A 22,089-nucleotide genomic window follows, 5' to 3' on the forward strand; every position below is an offset into this window, starting at 1 on the left:
CACCGTATTAGCCAGGATGGTCTCGATCTCCTGACCTCGTGATCCGCCCGTCTCGGCCTCCCAAAGTGCTGGGATTACAGGCTTGAGACACTGCGCCCGGCCGAGGATTTTATTTATATAGATATGTAAACAATACACAATCTTTCTTTTTTATAGATGTCATACATATCATACACACTCTTTCACACCTAATTTTACAGAGTAATATACCTTGTAGATCTTTCTGTGTGTATATGAAGAGATTCTTCACTTTTTGTATTATATAATATTCCATTTTGTGGATGTATCGTAATTAGTTTAACCAGTGACCTGACATTTCACATTCTAATCTTTTGCTATTATAAAACATGCCAATATATACCTATTTAATATTATTACAAATCGTTATTATACACTAATTTATCACATGGCAAAAGTGGAATTGTTAGATGAAAATTTGCAATTTTTATATTTTCTGAAAGGTATTGCCAAAGATATTGCCCCTTTTATAACAACGTATACCCACCAGTAACATGAAAGTGTCAGTTTGCTTGTAAACTATAGGTAAAATACTGCATCAGTATGGATTTTTTTTTTTTTACAAAAAATCTACAAACTTTCTGAAAGACCTTGAGCTCAAAAAATAATTTATTCAGCACAAACTTCTTCTCTGAAGCAAAAATGAAGTTCATATACGTAACAACTAACCAGAAAGAGTTGTATTGTGTCATACAGTACAATAAAGCCCCTAAAGCTATGTTTTGAAAGATAGGTTTTTTCCTAAGATGGAAAATCTATTCAAATTAAAATCTAGTATTAATAATAGGTAATTTTTAAGGTAGTAATGGTGGCGCTAGTTGTGTTGGTAGTAGCAGTAATAATGATTTTAAAATTAGCATTTTACAGAAGGGAAGCAGAAGGTTAGAGAGGATCAATAACTTTCCAAAGGTTACTCATGTAAGTAAATGGTAAATCTTGATCTGCTGACTCCAGAGTATACACTTTTAATGGCTAAGATAATGCCTAAAACACTTGGAGTTTCATATGTTCCATCAAAACAAAAGAAAATGGGCTCTGGGTTCTTCATCTGATTCTACCACTTAATCTGATTCTACTACTAGCTATGTAAGTCACTTCAACGTTGTGAAAGCATGTTATTAATTTTTGTAATGTGTTATACAAACATTTAAAAATTATTTGCACTTGTAAAATAAGCATATTGAACCATCTTGTATAAAGTTCTTTTCTGCTTAGGCATTCTATTGTTCTATTATATTGATTACTTGGTATGATCTACCAATCACACTGAGAAATAAAAGAGCAGTCAAAATAACAAGCAGTAGATTTTGTACCATTGGTATGTTGGCTCTCATCTCTAAATACCTCATTATTTCACGTCTTCCACTCCACTCCCCAATACCTTCATTAGGGGCAGAACTTTCAAGTTCAAATTACAGTTCTGACATTTGATATCCTTAATGGCTTCCAACAACTCTCTCCACTAAGTATTTTTCTTGATATATATAGAAAATAATATCTCTTCTCCTTTCCAGAAACTGTTTCCAAAGTGCTTTGAGGAAAGGAGGAAAAAACATTGCGATAGAAAATGATACGGCATCAAACTACCTTCATATTTCACATTTTTTATTGTTGAATAAAGAAAATTCATTATTCTGAGGCTGTTGGAGTAAAATTGCTAAACTACAAAGATAATTATTGTCATCCTTTGCCTCAAATTCACACAGAAAGATAAATGAAGAGCAAATAAAAAAGGTTAAGTACTATTTTCAGAAACATAATAATATAAAGGAAATGTAAAATAAACTGAATACAATTTCTACATAAAGGCTAAATTCAATTACTACACGAGTTGCTGAAATAGCACATTTTCATATAAAATACTTATAACAGGTAGTGAAAAATATGCTGAAATCTACTCAAAAGAATACAAGTCACGTGGTATCTATACAGATTCAATAATTAACAGTGCAGTCTACATAAGCATAAAACAAAAGTTTCTCTTTTGTTTTTTCTTTTCTCCTTGTTTCCCTGTTTTTTCTCCTTGTTTCCCTGTTTTTTCTTTTCTCTTTACTGTTTTTAGGATTAACTCAACAGTAGATTCAGCTACACCAGTATTTTCAGAAATTTCAGCGTCAATGCCTTAAAAAGCATGAAACAGCAGAAAGGTGATGCCAAGGTGGTACAGAGGGCACCACCACACAACCTATTTCTCAACTTGATACCTCTGATGTTGCTGACTTAATAACCACTGTCATCGGACCAGCACCATCTCATTATGCTTTTTTTTAGTGGCTACCCTGCATATTTTAACATGCATATCTGACTTAACAGTCTAAAGCAGTCGGGTGTGGTGGCCTGCACCAGTTGTCTCAGTTACTCAGGAGGCTGAGGCAGGAGGAATCGCTTGAGCCCAGGAGTTCAAGCCTGCAGTGAGCTATGATCACACCACTGCCCTCCAGCCTGGACGACAGAGCGATGTCCTATCTCTTTAAAAAAAAAAAAAAGGTCTAAAGTTCACCAGTTTCTCTCTCTTCCTTTCAAACAACACAAGAACTAACATTTCAACTATGAATGTACCTCTTCAGTTTTACAAGTTATTGTTGCCCAGTATTTCAGTTCTAAGGTAACAGGTATTTTCTTTCAACTATGTGAAGATACTATTTTATCAATCTATTGCCATTACTGTCCTCTGAACTTCTTGGGAATCTAATGCTGTTTGTTATGTCTGCTGTTCTTGCTCATGGTAGGTATTTTCCTGTGTATTTGGACTGTGAGATTATCTTAAGTAGAGTTTGTTTTGGGAATATCATGCCACTTGGGTTGAGGGTACAAACTTCAAGATTGGTTTTATATTAGTTTCTACAGCTACTCCAGTGTTATCACTAACTGAAAATTTTTATTTTAATGCCCTAGCATGAAGATTCTTGAACTACACAGGAAACAAAAATTCAAACTCTAGGCTCACTTAAGGGTCAACTGTGGCCGCAAATTCTCTATGCAGACTATTTCTGTTTTGTCTCTATCCTTAAGCCCAGGCTAAAGCATATATACTTCTACACTTCTCTGTAAATTCTCTACACTGGCTAGCTCAATTTTCTGTTTGTTTGCTTATTTTCTAATTGGCCCTTTCATTAAGGGTGTAGTCCTTGGCCAGTTCTAGCTTTGTGTATATGTGTGTGCATTTGAGGGGATATCTTGATTCTAATTCATTCTGCTATGTCTATTCTCATGTCCTCTCATTGCTGTTAAAACCTCTGGTTTCAAAGAATGGAAAATCGCCCTCCAGTTTCCCTACCCTACACCCTGAGAATCCTCAGCATCACACCAACTGTGCATATCACTCTGGTGTTTGGTTCCTTCTTCATTTCTAGCACCTGGAACTTCTCCTCCTTTCTAGTGAATTCAACAACATATTTAAAAGAATCTTATAATATTTTAAGTATTATTTTTAGATGTTTTGTAGCAAGGGTGTTTTCAAATTATCTAGTCTGACATATTGCTTTTAACAGTATCGTTATTAAATCCTTTCAACAATATAAGACAGTATTTTTTATAGATGTGGAAACTGAAGTTCAGAAAAGTGAAAGATTCACTATTCATCAAGTTCATAGTTGTAATTAAATTATTCATATAAATATTTAACTGTTCATCTTTTTCTCTAGATTTTAAACTCCATAAAAAAATAAATAAATGTTTGTTTTCATTATTCTCAACAACTAGCAAAGTGCCTAACTCGTATTAGGCAGTCAATAAATATTTGTTAAAAAATATTAATTTCCTCATTAATGGCTAGTAAATGGTAGGGCCAGGATTATAATCCAGGTTCTCTGAATCATGGTTCACTACCCTCAGTGACTGAAGTAAATAGTGATATGAGCCAATAAGAAACCTCAGGAGAGAATCCAGCCTAAAGAAGAAAACCTTTACAGCCAAGGTTACTCAAGTCATCTGTTTGTGCACTCAATTACTCAGTATTTACTGAATGTCTATTAGAGGCACTGTGCTAAGTCCTGGGGGCATAATAGTAAGCAATTTAAACACAGCCTCTGACCTCACAGAGGTAGTAGACACCAAACAATCACACATATACATTTATTTTAAAATGTTTGAATTTTTCATTGACAAATAACTAGTTTATGTATTTACAGGATACAATGTGATTTTGGTATTATATACTGTGGAATGAATATATGAAGGTATTTAACATATCTATCGCCTCATATGCTTCATTTTTTTTTTTTTTTGTAGTGAGAAGATTTAAAATCTACTCCTTCAGCAATTTTGAGATATACATTACAATTAATTATGGTCACTTTGTTATGCAGTAAATCCTGAAAACTTACTCCTCTGATCTAAATGAAACTTTGTACCCCTTGGTCAATTTCTTTCCATTCCCTTCAAGAACCCCCCACCTGCCACTGGTAATTACCATTCTACTCACTACTTCTCTAAGTGTAACTTTATTACATTTCATATCAAAGTGAATCATGCAGTACTTGTCTTTCTGTGCCTAGCTTCTTTCACTTAGCATTAAGTCTTCCAGGTTGATCCATGTTGTCACAAATAAGATTTCCTTTGAATAGTATTCCACTGTGTATACACACATTTACTTTTTCCAGTCATCCACTGATGGACACTTAGGTTGATTCCATATCTTGGCTACTACGAATAGTCCTGCAAAGAACGTATAAGTGCAGATATCTCTTTGACATACTGACTTCAGTTCTGGATACGTACCCAGAGGTAGGACTGCTGAATCATATGGTAAATATGCTTTTAGTTTTTTGAGAAACCTCCCATACTATCCTCCGTAACAGCTCTTCTAATTTACATTCCCACTAACAGTATACAAGGGTTCCCAAGTGCCACATCTTTGCCAATACCTGTTATCATTTGACTTTTTTTTTTGTGATACAAGGTCTTGCTCTGTCTCCCAGGCTGGAGTACAGCAGCGTATATGATCATAGCTCACTGCAGCCTCAACCTCCTGGGCTTAAGCAGTCCTCCCACCTTGGCCTCCTGAGTAGCTGGCACTACAGGCACGTGTCACCATACCTGGCTAATTTATTTTATTTTTTTTGTAAAGACAAGGTCTCACTATGTTGGCCAGGGCTGGTCTTGAACTCCCAGACTTAAGTGATCCTCCTACCTCAGCCTCCCAAAGTGCTGAGACTACAGGCATGAGCCAACGTGTCTCATTCTACTTTTTGATAACAGCCATCCTAATGGGTGTGAGGGGATATCTCACTGTGGTTTTAATTTGCATTTTATTAATTAGTGATGTTGGATACTTTTTGATAAACCTATTGGTCATTTGTATTTTACACAAATGTAAAACATTTGTGATGTCTGCCTGTTTGAGCAAAGCATAGGGGTGGATGCTGAGGCTAGATGGCGTGGCTGCCCTGCAGGGGCTCAAAGCAGATATACCTTCCCACTGAGCTTCTGCAGCAGCCAGCTGGGCTTTGTAAATGGGCTATGCCACTGGCTGGTATCTCTGATCAGGTGCTCCTGCTGGCAGAATACAGCTATCACCAAGATCCGTATGCTGGTTGCTGTGAGCACTGCCCCACTCCTTTGTTCCTACTTGACTCCTGGTAGTCCAGACCTTACCCCCAGGGTTCCCTGTGAGACAGGAATGGGCATCGTAGGAAGCATCGAAGAATGCTGGGGAAGCTGGATAGCTGTCTCTTTTTCCACTGCATTAACTGTGTGCCCAGGGGAACCTTCTGTGTGGTGCTGTGCCTACTTAGGGGAGGGAGGATTCAATCAAATTGAGGCCATTGCTCCTACCCTTCTAATGCACTTTTTGTTCTGTGGTCCATCTGGGTGTCTCAACTTCATTCCCAAGTTTTGGGATTTTCACAAAGATGTTCTTGTATGTGACTAGTTGCCAAATGGACTTTCTGTGGTGAAGGCTGGGACCTTCTATTCATCATCTTGCTGATGTTCCTCTCCCCACAAATTTAAACTGCAACTATGACTTGTAGTATGCAGAATGGATTGTGACAATGACAATGATTGAAATGGCACAGCCCAAGAGGACGTTTTCCAACCTTAACATTTTATGGAAAAGGACTCCAAAGCACAAGAGTTAAGTGACATGTAAGAGTCGTAAGGATAGTGGGGCAGCTACAACCACTCTACCCTTCCAGTGCCTTTCCAAATATATGAAAATCTCAGGTTAAAAGTCTGAGCTCTGAAATCAGATGAACATGAGCTTGAATCACCATTTCATCTTTTACTCAACCTCTTTGCAGGGATTCTCAATCTGTAGAATGAGAATAATAACTACTTGGAGTTGTGAAGATAAAATGAGCTACTAATACGTTAAAATTTTATCACTGTCTGGGTAAATATTCAACAAATCGTGAGTATTATTTCTGCATTTTGAATCTTTTCATTAGATAAGAGCTGGAAAACTAAGATCCTTCCCTGGTTGTTCGGTCACCAGCAGAGATTCCTTGAGAAGGCCAAATTACTTCTTTCTTCATCTACTTAATGACCACTTTTATCAATATACTCATGCCCAAGACTATCTTATAAAACTCCAGACCCACACTTTCAGTTGCCTATTCAACATCTATGGCTGGATGTCTGAAAAGCATCTCAATCTTAATGTTTGTGTTCCTGGTACCATCCCTTCCTCTCAAAGCTCCTGCCCCAGTACTCTCTTAAGGATTTCCCAACTTCAGTTAATGGCAACTTCATTTTTGCAGCTGTAGGAGAAAAAAAACATTGAAGGTACCCTTAACTCCTCTCTCTCGCCCTCAGTAAATCCTGTTTGTTCTATCTCTAAAATATATTCAGAATAGGAGCTCTTGCCACTATCCTGGTCTGTGACGGTTAATTTTATGTGTCAACTTGGCTGGGCCATGGTGCCCAGATATTTGGTCAAATAGTATTCTGAATGCTTCTATGAAGGTGTTTTTTGGATGAAATTAATGTCTAAATCAATGGACTTTGAAAAAAGCAGATTATATTACCCTTCATAATGTGGGTGGGCTAAATCCAATTAGTCGAAGTTTTTACTAAGACAAAGACTAATCTCCCCCTGAAAAAGAAGGAATTCTGCCAGGAGACTGCCTTTGGACTTGAATGGCAACTCTTCCTTGATTCTCCAGCTTGTCCTACCCCCTTAGATTTTAAACGCAACAAGCCTCTACAATCATGTGAGCCAATTCTTTACAATAAACCTCTCAATCTCTCTCTCCCCCCCCACACACACCCCACCCTCAAACTTGGTTGGTCATGTTTCTCTGGAGAACCCTAATACACAGTCTAAATCATCATTAACTCTCACCCTGATCACTGTGGCAATCTTTTAGTTTTCTGTTCCTGAATTCCTGTCTTGCTGTAACCTACATCGAGCATGTTTTTTAGTTTGTTTAGTGTAAGTTTGAATTATAGTTACATAGTTAATAATTACTAGATTTTTATCTTGCTATGATTTATTAATTTATTGATGAAACACTGATTATCAATTATGAACCAAACACAAGAGCTATAAAAATAATTAGAACATGGATCTTGCCTGGAATCTGGGGAGTGTCTATATATATACACTATATATATAGGATCTATATAAGCAGATATAAATTTAAAAAATTATAATATAGTGTGATAAATACAGTGATAAAGAATGAATAAAGTTCAAAGAAAGTATAACATCTACTTACATTAAAAAGTTGTTTTTTAGCATATGTTCTAATCTGTCCTTAATAAAAGAAGACAAAAAATAAAATTTTAAAATACAATTTTATTCATTATATATAATTAACACATTAAACAGTAGATGTATTGGGCTTTATCCACAAAACTAATTACCTTTTGGCCAGGAGCTATGAATTTGTGACAGAGTTCAACATCTTCAGGACAATTTGAGAGAACCATCATTGCTGTAGCCTTGAAGAGTTCCTCTATAACCTAAGAGAAATGAAACAGAATCACTTGACATGTAAGCAATTTTACATGAAAAACCTGTTCAGGGCTCAATAAGGACTGCACTCCAGGTTTTAGCAACTATAAATCTACTAAGTCTTTTAAGCCTTGAATGTACCATGAAAAACTGGTTCAGTTTTCCAGGCATCTCAATTTCCTTGGTGTGTGGCAGGGAGGAAGAAAAAAGGAAATGTTTTAATCTTATGTTGACAGTTTCAATACTGGTAAAGAAATGAGATGTCAAATGAACAGCTATAACTGATCAATGTCTCTCCAAAATTCAATAAACTCACTTGTAGAATCAGGGTAATAACAGCACCTAACTTACAGGATGTTTGAGAGAATTAAATGAGATAAACCATGTGTCACATTTAGCTTAGTACTGGTTCAGAGAAGCACACAACAAACATCAGTTCTTGTCAACAGTAAGAACATTTTGAAAAGTGGTTTATTCACTCATTGATAAATGAAAGTCAACTTTAAAATTACAGAAATGATGATATATCTAAATATAAATATATACATTTTTTGCGTTGCTAATGGCCAAAATAAAAATAACATGAAGCAGCATACAGCAAAAATCAGTATATAAGAACTTATTCTCAAGACCAGCCTGGGCAATATGGCAAAACTCTGTCTCTACAGAAAGAAAGAAGAAAAATTAGCTGGGCATAGTGGTGTGCGCACCTGTAGTCCCAGCTCCTCAGGAGGCTGAGTTGGGAGGATCACTTGAGCCTGCGAGGTTGAGGCTGCACTGAGCCATGATCATGCCACTGCAACTTCAGGCCAGGTGACATCTCAAAAAACGACAAAAAAGATTATTCTTCCATGGGTGCCCATAGAAACTTGTTCTTAGAAGGAAAAAAGTGACTAGAATGGAAAATATTTCTAAAATGTTTTTATTCACAACCAACATTCTTGGTTTTAAATCAACGAGACAGTATTAGGTCTTCTAAATGGTGTATTCACAAAGGTGCACATATGTATAAAGTACAGGCTGCCTTAAAGGTAGGTATCTTCTCTTCCTCTGTTGCATACTAGTAGATCCTCTTGAGGGTGGAAGCACAGTGAAGGCATAATTGTCAATGGAAGTACATTAATATAATCAGATATAGGAAAACACTTAAATACCAGTGACAACCAGATCTATTTTATGATGTTTCAGTCATTGTTAGTGTTATTTATTTATTTATTTATGAGACAAGGTCTTGCTCTGTCATCCAGGTTGGAGGGCAGTGGTATAATCATAGCTCACTGCTGCCTTGATCTCTCAGGCTCAAGAGATTCTCCTGCCTCAGCCAACTATGTAACTGGGACCACAGGCATGCACCATCACACCCAGCTGATTTTTTGTTTTTTATTACAGATGAGGTCTCGCTGTATTGCCCAGACTGGTCTCGAACTCTTAAGCTCAAGTGATCCTCCCTTCTCAGCCTCCCACAGTACAAATTAAAAATTTATGCAGCCAACAAACATATGAAAAAAAGCTCATCATCACTAGTCATTAGAGAAATGTAAATAAAAAACACAATGAGATACCACCTTATGCCAGTTAAAATGGCAATTATTAAGAAGTCAGGAAACAACAGATGCTAGCAAGGCTGTGGAGAAACAGGAATGCTTTTACATTGTTGGTGGGAGTGTAAATTAGTTCAACCATTGCGAAGACAGTGTGGCGATTTCTCAAGAATGTAGAATCAGAAAAGCATTTGACCCAGCAATCCCATTACTGGGTATGTACCCAAAGGATTTGAAATCATTCTACTTTATAAAGACACATGAACACATGTTTATTGCAGTACTATTTGCAACAGCAAAGACTTGGAAACAACCCAAGTGCCCATCAATGATAGACTGGATACTGTGATAGACTGGATACTGTATACACCATGGAATACTATGCAGCCATGAAAAAGAATGAGTTTGTGTCCTTTGCAGGGACATGGATGAGCTGGAAGCCATTATTCTAGGCAAACTAACAAAGGAACAGAAAACCAAACACCACGTGTTCCCACTCAACAGTGGGAGCTGAACAATGAGAACACATGGACACAGGGAGGGGAACATCACATACTGGGGCCTGTCAGGGGACGGTGGGCAAGCGGAGGGAGAGCATTAGGACAAATACCTAATGCCTGTGGGGCTTAAAATCTAGATGATGGGTTGATAGGTGCAGCAAACCACCATGGCACATGTATACCTAGGTAACAAACCTGCACGTTCTGCACATGTATCCCAGAACTTGAAAGTAAAACAAAAACAAAACCAAAACAACACAACACAACTCTGGTCAGAATACAAAGAGCAATTCAGAAAAATAAACAATGATAGGTGGACTGGGAACTAGTCAACTTGATTAATAATCTGAAATGGAGATGAATTTTAGTTCCATTTTTATCTCCTTTGTCTCCTGGTTTTAATTTGGGGGTAAAACATTGATCTGTTTAGTAGGCATAGGAAGCAAAACTTCTGGAAGAAAGCTCCTACTACTAGTCTGGTAAAGTCCCTGTAGGATAGGGTGTTTACAGGAAAATCCTTGTTTGTTTTGTCCCCTACTCTTCTCTCTCTTCTGTTCCTGGCCAAAAGGTAGACCCAGTTGTGGAGTGGCACTGTCAGGGTGAGTGGCACAAGCACCTAAAACTCCAAGACAAGACCTACTTCTGCAACAGAGGAACTGGGAAAGGGAGACTGCTATCTGAAGAGTGTGGATGTGGGTCATCTCTATTATTATTATTACTATTTTTTGAGATAGAGTCTTGCTCTTATCACCCAGGCTGGAGTGCAGTGGCATGATCTCGGCTCACTGCAATCTCCACCTCCCAGGTTCAAGCGATTCTCATGCCTCAGCCTCCCGAGTAGCTGGGATTACAGGTGTGTGCCACCACACCCAGCTAATTTTTTATATTTTTAGTAGAGATGGGGTTTCACCATGTTGGCCAGATTGGTCTCGAACTCCTGACCTCAGGTGATCTGCCCGCCTGGGCCTCCCAAAGTGCTGGGATTACAGGCATTACATAATCTGGGTGCAGATTACTCTGCACCCAGCCCGTTATTAATAATTTTTTTGAATATTTTCTCTTGCCAGTTTGACCCAATGGTGGCCACAGTCACCTGGAAATGAATAACATAGTGGTGACTAAGACCTGGGAGAAATCTGTCTTTCTGGCCAGAGAAACCAAAATGGGGGGCTTCAGGTAGCCAGACAGTGTGAAGGAAATTCTGAAGAATAGGAGAAGGTGACCCTCTAATTGTGTATGAAGTAACACAAAGCTAGGGTTCACCTCCAAGCAATGTATATGTGAAACAGACCCAAAGAAGCACAGTGAAAGCTTCTGACAATGAAATACAATATAAATCACTGTGCAATTTCCAGACTAACTATGAGTAGCACATGCATCAGAAAGACTCAAATAGCATAGCAGAGGCTTTGAAAACTTAACTGACATGGAAACCAATGCCAATAGAAAGTAAGATAAAACTTACATTCTGAATCTAACCAGTTTAATAACTGGTAAAACAACAACAAAATAATTCCATTTCCAAAGGATTTTAACAGAACCCAGAGTGTCAGAACATGACATTAAAAACATCCAGGATATAATTAAAAATTACCGGACATACAAAGAACCAGGAAAATCTTATGAATTCTCATGAGAAAAAATAATCAATAGATACATATGCACAGAAGACTCAGATATTGAAATTATCTGACAATTTAAAACAGGTATTATAACCATCTTTCATAGGTAAACGAAACATTCTTAAAAACAGAAAGATAGAACTTTTCAGTGGAGAAAAGAAACTAAAATAAATTTTAGAATTGGAAAATATGTGAAAGAAAAATTTCACAGGACGGGCTCGTTATCACAATGAAGATAAAAGAGGAAAGAATTAGTAAGTTTGAAGACAGTTCAGTTGAAATGCCCCCCATTCTGAATTACAGAAAGAAAAAATACTAGCCAGGCATGGTGGCTCACGCCTGTAATCCCAGCACTTCGGGAGTCTGAGGTGGGCGGATCACTTGAGGTCCAGAGTTCAAGACCAGCCCAGCCAACATGGAGAAACCCTGTCTCTACTAAAAGTACAAAAATTAGTCGGGTCTGGTGGCGGGTGCCTGTAATCCCAGCTACTCAGGAGGCTGAGGCAGGAGAAATGCTTAAATCCCGGAGGTGGAGGTTGCAGTGAGCTAAAATCGTGCCACTGCACTCCAGCCTGGGCAACAGAGTGAGACTCTGTCAAGAAAGACAGAAAGACAGAAAGGCAGGCAAGAAGGCAGGAAGGCAAGAAAGCAAGCAAGCAAGACAGACTCATTAATAATAAGCAGAGCATCACAGCACTGCTCATTATTATGGGACGATATCAAAAGGTTTTATATTCGTGTTATTGGAGTACCAGAAGCAGAAAAGACAAAAAAAGGCACAGAAAAAAATATGTGAAAAAATAATGGCTGAAAACTCCCCCAAGTTGGCTAAAGACATATTCAAGGAGCTCACCAAACCACAAACAGGATAAACTCAAAGAAAATTATACCTAGACACATCAAAATCCACGAGCTGAAAACCAAAGACAAAGAAAAAAATCTTTAAAGAAACCAGAGAAAAATGACCCTTTACATTGGAACAACAATTCAAGACCGGATTTATTCTCAAACACTACAGAGATCAAAAGATAGACTATATTGAAAGTGCTGAAAGAAAATAATTGTCAAGCCAGAATTCTATATCCTGTGGAAGCATCTTTCAGAAATGACAATAAAATTTAAAACTTATCAAATGAAGAAGAACTAAGAGAAGTGATTGCCAGCAGAAATGCTTTTAAATGTTAAAGGAAATTTTTTAGGCTGAAGGAAAGTGACCAGAGAAGGAAATCTGGAACTTGAGTAATGAAAGAACAATAGCAACAGTAATTTACTATTACTACCAAATGTAGGTAAATACAACAGATGTTTTTTTCTCTTCTAAAATTCTTTAAAATATGTATGGTGATTGAGAGCAAAAATTCAAACATCAGCAGAGGTTTTCAACATATGTGAACTGTGATTGGCAGAATAATATTTATCCCTCTGCCAAAGCTGTCCATGCTCCAATCCCAGAATCCATGAGTATGTTAGCCTACCTGGTAAAACAAACTGTGTATGTGTGATTAAGAATCTTTAAATGATGAGATTTTTCTAGATTATTCTAGATTATGTGGTGGGACTAATGTAATCACAAGGATCCTTTACCTGAAAGAGGGAGGCATGAGGGTGAGAGTTAGAAAGATTTGAAGATGATACCTTACTGGTTTGTAAGGTCTGTGAGCCAAAGAATGCAGGTAGTCTCTAGAAAATGTAAGAGGCAAGGGACCTAATTCTCTCCTGAAGCCTCCAAGGGGAATGTAACTCTGCTGACACATTTTAGCAGTGTTGGATTTTAGACCAGTAAAATCCACTTTGGACTTCTCACCTCCAGAAGAATACAATAATAAATTCGAGTTGTTTTAACCCACCAGGTTTGTGATGACGTGTTACAGCAGCAATAGGAAATTAACACATAGAACTTGTAATGCATATGGCAACTATAAGACAAAGGGGTGAAGGCAAAGGGAAACATATAGTAGTAAGACTGTTGTTTTACTTGAAGTGGTAAAATATTAAATAGAATATGGAACAGAATAGAGGATTCAGAAATAGATCCATATATATAAGACCAATTGATTTTTGACAAAGACCCAAAAGCAATTCAATAGATGAAGTTTAGCTAACAGCCTTTTCAACAAATGGTGCTGGAGCAAGAAGTTATCCAGAGGTCGAAAGGAAAGGGGAAAGAGAAGAGAGGAAAGGAAAGGAAGGGACAAGAACTTCTATGTCTCATGTTACACAAAAATTAACTCAAAATGGATCATAGACTTACATGAAAAACATAAAAGCTAAAGCTATAAAACATCATAAAATCCTTGAGATCTAGGGCTAGGTAAAGAGTTCTTAGACTTGACATAAAAAGCACAATCCATTAAACAAAAAATGATAAACTAGATGTCATCAAAATTAAGAGGATGAAAAGCCAAGCTACTGACTAGGAGAACACAGTCAGAAACCACACATCCAACAAGGAACTAGTAGCTAGAATATATAAAGAACTCTCCAAACTCAACAGTGAAAAAAACAAGCAAGCCATATGGAAAATGGGCAATAAAAATACATTTCACAGAAGATGACATATAGATGGCCAGTACGTACACGAAGAGATGCTCAACATCAATAAGCATTAGGGAAATGCAAATTTAAACCACAATGAAATACTAATACACAGCTCTTAGAATAGCTTAAAACCACCACACATGCCTGACAGTACTTGGTACTGATGAAGAACTAGAACAAGTAAAACTTCCATACATTGCTGGTAGGAATGCAAGATGGAACAGTCACTTTGGAATACAGATTTCTTTCCTATAAAATGAAAGAACCTTTATAATTTATATAAGGAACGTAAGTAACCATGGACTTTGGTATCCATAATGGCGGGGAGTGGGGAGGGTCGGGAAACCAATCCCTTCTGGATACCAAGAGATAACTCCACTTAGGAGTAAATTTAACCAAGGATATAAAAGATCTGTACAATGAAAACTATAAAACATCACATCAAACACTGACCTAGTAATCCCACTCCTAGGAATTTACCCAAGAGAAATGAGTCTGGGTGGCTGTGGCTCACACATGTAATCCCAACACTTTAGGAGGCTGAGAGGCAGGAGGATCCCTTGGGCCCAGGAGTTTGAGACCAGCCTGGGCAACATAGTGAGATCCTGTCTCTACAAAAAATTTAAAAAATAGCACCTGTAGTCCTAGCTTCTTGAGAGGCTGAGATGGGAGGATCACTTGGGCTCCAGGAGTTCATGGCTGAAGTGAGCTACGATTGCACCATTGCACTCCAGCCTAGGTGACAGAGTGAGACCCTGCCTCAAAAAACAAAAAAAAACAGAGAGAAATGAAACTTTACATTCATACAAAACCTGCACATAAATATTTACGGCAACTTTGTTCGTTACTTTCAAAAACAGAATAAACTAAATGTCCTTCAACTGGTGAACGGATAAATCAAAACTGCTTCAGATAGCTATTATGCAAGTCTCAGGGAGTAATGTCACTGAAGCTACCTCCTTGCCCAGGCCCACCCCATCTAAAGCCACTGAACAAGTAACTGTTTTCTCTGGGATAACTGATCTCTCTGGGGTAGTCCAACCCTTTTTAATTAGTTCCCGACTTATTTTGGAATATATCTGAGATAACACCAGCTAAGGTAGTACAAGATAATGCTCTAAATAAAACGTGTGATCTTTTGGTTCACAGTATTCCAGGACATTAATCACCAAAGCTTAAGAAACTAGCCTAAAAATCCATCAGTCAAGACATCTACAGATAAAAACAAAGTGAAGAAATGGAAGAAAAAGAGGAAATGAGGCAGGGCATGCTGACTCATGCCTGTAATCCCAGAACTTTGGGAGACTGAGGCAGGCGGATGGCTTGAGCTCAGGAGTTCAAGACCAACCTGGGCAACCTGGTGAAACCCCATTTCTACCAAAAAATTAGTTGGGCATGGTGGTGTGTGCCTATAGAACTAGTTACTTTGGAGGTTGAGGTGGGAGGATGGCTTGAGCCCAGAAGCAGAGGCTGCAGTGAGCTAAGAGTGCACCACTGCGCTCCACCCTGGGAGACAAGGGTAAGACCCTGTCTCAAAAAAAGAAAGAAGAAAGAAAAAAAAGAAAAGAAAGAAAGGAAAAGAAAATGAAATAAAGAAATGACTAATTATAAACATTAAGTTTAGACTGAAATGCTCCACTTGAAATATTTAGAGCAGAATAAAATAATTTCATGGCATTATTGACTGAATGCAAAGGTGAAAATCTGTAACTGAATTCTGCTCACACTTACTAAAAAGGTATGTAGCTTAATCTATTTATTCCTCAATGTTTTTACTAATATAACTGAGAAAATAAACAATATCTTGCAACTCTGTCATATGGTAAAATGTAACTGTAGAACAAAATTAATAAAGAATTAGGGGTGAAAGTTACTTAATGAATGCACACTGAAAGCTACTTAAGGAATGCACACTGACTCCTTCTGAGGCTCATATCCTGAACTCCTACAGTCCAGAATATGGTTGTTCAACAGCGGCACTACTGATATTTTGGGCCAGCTAATTACTGGGGAGAAGGTGGCTGTGTACTTTAGATTGCTGAATAGCACTCCTGCCTTTACCAACTACATGCTAATAATGACAACTCTCTCCCTTCCCTGCCCATTCCCTAATAGGGACAACCAAAAATGTCTCATGGGGAGTGATCCAAGATGCTCAGTGGGAAGTGTGAAGAGGGTATGGAAGTGAAATGCTACATTGTGTGGTCAGAATGCCCCTTCAGAGCCAGGTGCCCTATACGGGAACCCAGGAATATTATTAACTGCTGATAGTTTATAGTTGAGTGCTTCATCAGGAACTGTCGAGACCCAAAGGTGCTGCCTTACTCAAGGTTATGCCCCTTCCAGTGGCTAATCACGTCTAATGACTAGTTGATATGGGAAGGCACAAAGTGCTACCCACTTGCCTTCCGATGGGACAACTGGAAAGGACCATTCCAGTTCCAAGAAGAGGCTAAGGCCCCTGTTTGTAAGTGCATCACAGTTCACTCTTTCTACTGTTCAATGTGACTTTTTTCCTTTCCTTACGAATGCTGTTCTCAAGAGCACTTCCCAATAACGCCCCTGCCCACACATCTCTGCCCTAGAGTTTTGTTTACTAGGAAATCCAACTCAAGACAGGGTAATAAAATAATTAGTCTGTTCTATTTGTGATATATATGGTATTTATGTTTTCAGTGGAAATAGGTCATTTACTGGGTAAGAGTAGAAAGACATATAAATGAATAGAAACGAGAGCTGATGAAAATCACTAAAATAAACATCCCATAATTACAAATCCAAACAAGACAGTAACCACAATGCTTCTGAACAGACAATTCATAATTTAACAGTTAACAATTCCTGGGTATTTATTAAGTGCCATAAATTATGCTAAGTACTTCATATATATATGTATATAATAGATATATACTATATATATAATCTGTCCAATCTTCTCAAGTAGCCTATAAAGTAGAAATTTTTATTCCTATGTATTGGAATTTTGATGAGGACACTGAGGCCTAGAGAGATTAAGTCCCTTGTCTAAGTTGGTCACATAGCACGTGAGTGGTTAAGCATCAAATCTTGGTCCATCCAACTCCACTGGTGTACAGTGTCTGGATTATGTCTACAGCCTCCTAACAAGGCCTCTCTACTTTCATCTACCTCTAAATCATTGTTCAAATTGCTGCTAAAAAGGTGTGTCTAAAATACAGTTCTGACCTTCATGTTCCAACTTAGAACTCTTGCTCCTTAAATTTTGGGTAAAGTTCAAACTCCTTACCATGGCGTTGAAACACAAGGTCTTTCATGATCTGCTGCCTGACCATGACCTTCTCTCCAGCCTTTTCCCCTGCTTAACTGAGCTGACGGCTCCTGTGGATGCTTTCTAATATAGCTACATAGGGGTTTATGTAAGTATTACAAACATTTATATAATTATAAAGATGTTTGGTTTATTTTCCTAGCAAATCAGAGCTACTATTTAGTGAACCTGCTTGTGTTCCAGACCTCGTGCTATGTGCTTTATATTATATACACAATTCCATTTACCCTCACATAACCTTAGGAGTAAGTACAATATTTCTCATTTTAGAGCTGAGGAACCTAAAGATCATGAAAGTCAGGGAACTTCACAGCAAAGCTAATGGCAGAGCTGGGATATAAACTTAAATCTGTCTGACTCTTGTATTTTAAACTATTACAGTAAAGGCATTTAGTAAGTGTTTATTAAGTAGTTCTCCCTTCTTTTCACTTTATGAATACCTGTAACACATAAATGTCTGAGGTAAAAATATATACAGAAACATTTTAATGTCACAGATACCTGCTATTTTAAAACTTGTGTACCTACCTGCATGAGATCTTGAAGGCTGTCAACAAAAGAAATCTCTGCTTCCACCATATAAAACTCTGCCAGGTGCCTCCGGCTCTGAGAATTTTCAGCTCGGAAGGTCGGACCAAAGGTAAACACTTGAGTAAAAGCTCTGCAATTCAAGATTAAGAGAATAAAAATAGAATTCACATGATTAATTTTAAGGATTTAAAATATTCACTGAGCTCTTAAGGAAATAAAAACAAGTTTCGTGTGCCTCTGTCTTGTCCACAGACTCACACATATTTGCTGCTATATATTTCTCTAATGGGTGATAATAATAGTTTCATTAAAAATGTTACATTGAGGCTGGGCACAGTGGCTCACGTCTGTAATCCTAGCACTTCCTGGGAAGACTGCTTAAACTTAGGAGTTCAAGACTAGCCTGGGAAACATGGTGAAAATTTACGTCTACAAAAAATCTTTTAAAATAGCTGGGTATGATGGCCTGTGCCTATAGTTCCAGCTACTTGGGAGGCTGAGGCAAGAGGATCGTTTGAGCCCAGGAGGTTGAGGCCACAGCAAGCCATGTTCATGCCACTGCGTTTTGGCCTGGGTGAGAGTGAGATCCTGTCTAAATAAAAAAAAAAAGAAAAGAAAAGAAAAAAGAAAAAAAAAAAGTTACATTTATAGAAGCCATTTTATCCTGAAGGAATCTGCAACTGCTTCACAAATCCTATGGTTTTACTAAATATAGAAACATAACCACTTCTGGGTACACTCTACTGCAGCTGCCTTAAACAGCAGGCAACTACATTTCACAGCAATCAAGAACAAAGTAAAGAAAAAAACACCACAGCCCAAGAAACCACACAGAAAATCTAGATAGTAACAGCGAAAACTAGAATTTCATGTAGATAAGGTGTGTTCATTTACTTTTTAAACACATGAAAAAAGAACATCAGATACATATAGCAGTTCACCTTGTTCGAGGCCCACTCAAGTCCTTCACGACTACTCAAGTCTTTCAATCAATGGCGAATGACCCCTGAAATCTGGAGGTGAGAGATTTTGAGGAACTACTTTATTCCCTTGATTCCAGGGGACTATAGCTCAACCATCCAAATGGGGAGAAAAATCCCTTATTCTTAAATTCCTATAGTGAAGTAGACACTACATCTGTCATTCTTTAATACTTATTGTTTCCCTCACATTCAAACCAAGTAACAGCTGAGATTAGATCAAGCATGTATGAAGTAATAAATATTTCTTGAGGACTTAATCTTTAAATGTTAAGGTTTTGTTAGAACAAAACAAGCTGTTTGAGGTTCCTTAGCTATGATCCTGAGTACACCTAATCTGTCATTTAGCCAAATAATATTAAGATCAGAAAACTTACTGTAGAAAATAGATGGCTTTTGTATATATATTAGTTTTGTTTGTTTGTTTTTTTAGTAAAGATACTCTGGGAAAGGAAACAAAGTAACTATGGTAAAAACCAAGGGATTTATTTTTCTCTCAATTGCCATTTCAGTAAGACCCAATTGGTAGAAGCTTAGGAATTTATATTTTGGTTCTACAGCTACCTTCCTAAGACCATGATCTGCTAACCTCTGAGAACCTTAGTTTTTATTGAAAAAATAAACAGTAGGAGCTCAAAAATATTACTATGGTTGCCTGTCTTCCAAGATTCAGCTACAGACTTGCCTACTAGAATGTTTCTGATAAAACTAAACCTACCTTGTGCAAAATGAAAATTTTGACCTGGTTCCCCAAAACAAACAAAAGACAAAATGAACAGTCATGACTTTATTTTCATATTTCCTCCAGCTCTGTTAATCTCAGTTAATCCACCTACTCAACCAAGACAGATCCCACATTCCCCAACTTATCACATGGCCCTAATCATTTTGATCACAAAATTTAGTTGTTTATATCTCGGAAAACTCTGAAATCTCGCAGCTCTTCTCTATCTCCACAGCTATTGTCAGTGTAAACCTTTGTCTCCTGCTTAGAAAACAACAGCTTTTTAACTGGTGTCTGGCACCTGTCTTCCTCCAGTCCCAAACTACAGGTTTCCAAACTCAAATCTGACTATGTCAGTCCTAATTTTAAAATCTTCAATGATTCCTTAGTACCAAAGAATAAAATTCCAACTCCTAATTTCAACTCAGTTCTTTCCCACACACCCTTTTCTCCAGCCACTCTGAAGACCTTCTCCTTTCCTAGTGTGCCCCACGCATGCCCTTAGGTTTTTGCATAGGCTGTTCCCTACCCTGTATTGCCTCCTCCCCTGTTCCTCTACCCTCCAAATGGAAAATTCCCATTCATCCTTCAAGACTTGGCTCAACTGTCACTTCCTCTCTGAATCCTTACCATTCCTCCAAATTTATTGCTCCTTCTTGTATATTACTATAACACTTTTTCATGTTTATTATATAGAACATACCACTTTGAAATGTAACTATTTATCTTTCTCCCCCAAAAAACTATGACATTTTCCAGAACAGGAACCATGTTTTATTCATATTCGCATCTCTAGTGCCTAAGATAAAACAGGTGCTCATGCTGAATGAATGAGTACTAATGATGATGACAGGCTTCCTCAGTTGTAAACTAAAAAGCACATCCTCACAAACAGTAACATTACAAACACAGAAAAATACTCAGATACATGTCACTGAGGCTCTCAGTACCTAAAAGGGGTCAAACAATCCAGGTCTGGTCCAAACAATAAATTCAATAATTAGAAGGCCCTAAGTTTCCAATCTCTGACTGTGCCATCTCTAGGTAGGTTGGCAATAGTATAGGACATCTAAATAAGTAAAATGACATTTCTGGTACTTTATCACAAGAAATTGTGTGTATACTGATGGAGCATAGGATGCTCCAAGATGAGTAGCAATAGGGATTTTTAAATTTTACAATGGTTAATGATTTTCCCTGGCAACACAGGGCAAGGTCTCTAGCGTAAAACGCAGAAAAGGCTCAATAACTTTTATTTCAATTATAGTAAGGATCAGGCTCTGATTGAGGTATCCAAGAGTTAAATATCATTTTGATAGAGCAAGAACTAATGACCACAGTGCTTCCTCTGAAGTTACAGAGTGATAAAATGAACTGGAAGGTATGCCGAAAAACTGCGTAAGAAAGCATCTAATCTTTAAGGAGATAAATGTTTAAATAATTCAATAATGATCACACTATGTCAGTATCCAAAGACACTGTTTCATATCAAGTGTTCTATTATACGTAATAGTAGCAGTACTAATGGCCACTATTATGGAGTGATCATCATGGGCCAAGCACTAAATAGCCAAGAACCTTAGAATTAATCCCTTCATAGTTAACTCAACCTAAGTATGTATTAATACATTTATCTTCCAGAATAAGAAACTGCAGTTCAGACAGGTTAAGAAGCATTCCCAAAAGTCAAAGTCATAGCTTAGTAAATGGAAGCCAGATTCAAATCCACATTTCTGCCTCTTATGCTCATAGCCTTAACCATGATATTAACAATAATGATGCTCAAAACAACATTGCAAACTCAGAAAATCAGAAAGAAAAATTTTTAGTATATTCCCCCTTCTCAAAGATAACTAGGGTAAGCAGTTTGGCATATTATGAAAGCTTGTTTTATGTGTTAAAATACAGCTCTCTAGAATGTTATCTTCATGAAAATAATGAGAATGACATATTCTCATCAATACTTTGTAATCTTTAGCAAGTTATCTAGCTTTTCTGGTCTTCAAATTCTTATAGGAGTTGGGGTTGGGGGCAGCATGGCATTGATCTCTATGATCTTTTGCAATAATTTTGTCTCTAGGTGCCTGTGGAATCACTTCTAGTTTAATTTGTTGATTTCTTTCTTTTTTCCTATCTTCCACAGACATGAAAGCCATTTGCAGCAAAGATTGAACCAACCAACATTTAAAATAAAACCTGACAACAAGGCCATTTCAAAAATAAGATACAAAACCAGGTGAAAGGCCAGTATGGCTCTGAGAAGAGACCAGGAGAAAAAGAAAACACTCGGCACTAAGAATCCTTCTTGTGCCAAATTATGAAGCAAGGAAAGCTATATAAGGAAAATCCATGAGCTTGGAGTTAATGTTTAGTATAACAAAAGTACATTCAATACACATCAACCAAGATAGCTACAAAAATGGCTCTT

At 37.5% G+C, this 22,089-nt stretch overlaps 1 protein-coding gene across 6 annotated transcripts in view; it reads right to left on the reverse strand.

Moving 5' to 3' along the window:
* NARS2 (asparaginyl-tRNA synthetase 2, mitochondrial) overlaps positions 1 to 22,089 on the reverse strand; it is a 139,907-nt gene that overhangs the window by 31,209 nt on the left and 86,609 nt on the right. For all 6 annotated transcript variants that reach the window (XM_017893593.1, XM_017893592.1, XM_017893594.1 and 3 more), the window contains 3 exons: positions 17,955 to 18,087; positions 7,828 to 7,926; positions 7,680 to 7,717 (listed from right to left, as the gene is read on the reverse strand). In XM_017893593.1, the coding sequence (XP_017749082.1) occupies positions 7,680 to 7,717; positions 7,828 to 7,926; positions 17,955 to 18,087 (270 nt within the window). The remainder of the gene's footprint in view (positions 1 to 7,679; positions 7,718 to 7,827; positions 7,927 to 17,954; positions 18,088 to 22,089) is intronic.

The sequence above is a fragment of the Rhinopithecus bieti genome, unplaced genomic scaffold (genome assembly GCF_001698545.2).
Source record: "Rhinopithecus bieti isolate Rb0 unplaced genomic scaffold, ASM169854v2 scaffold_23868, whole genome shotgun sequence".
Taxonomy (NCBI): Eukaryota; Metazoa; Chordata; class Mammalia; order Primates; family Cercopithecidae; genus Rhinopithecus; species Rhinopithecus bieti.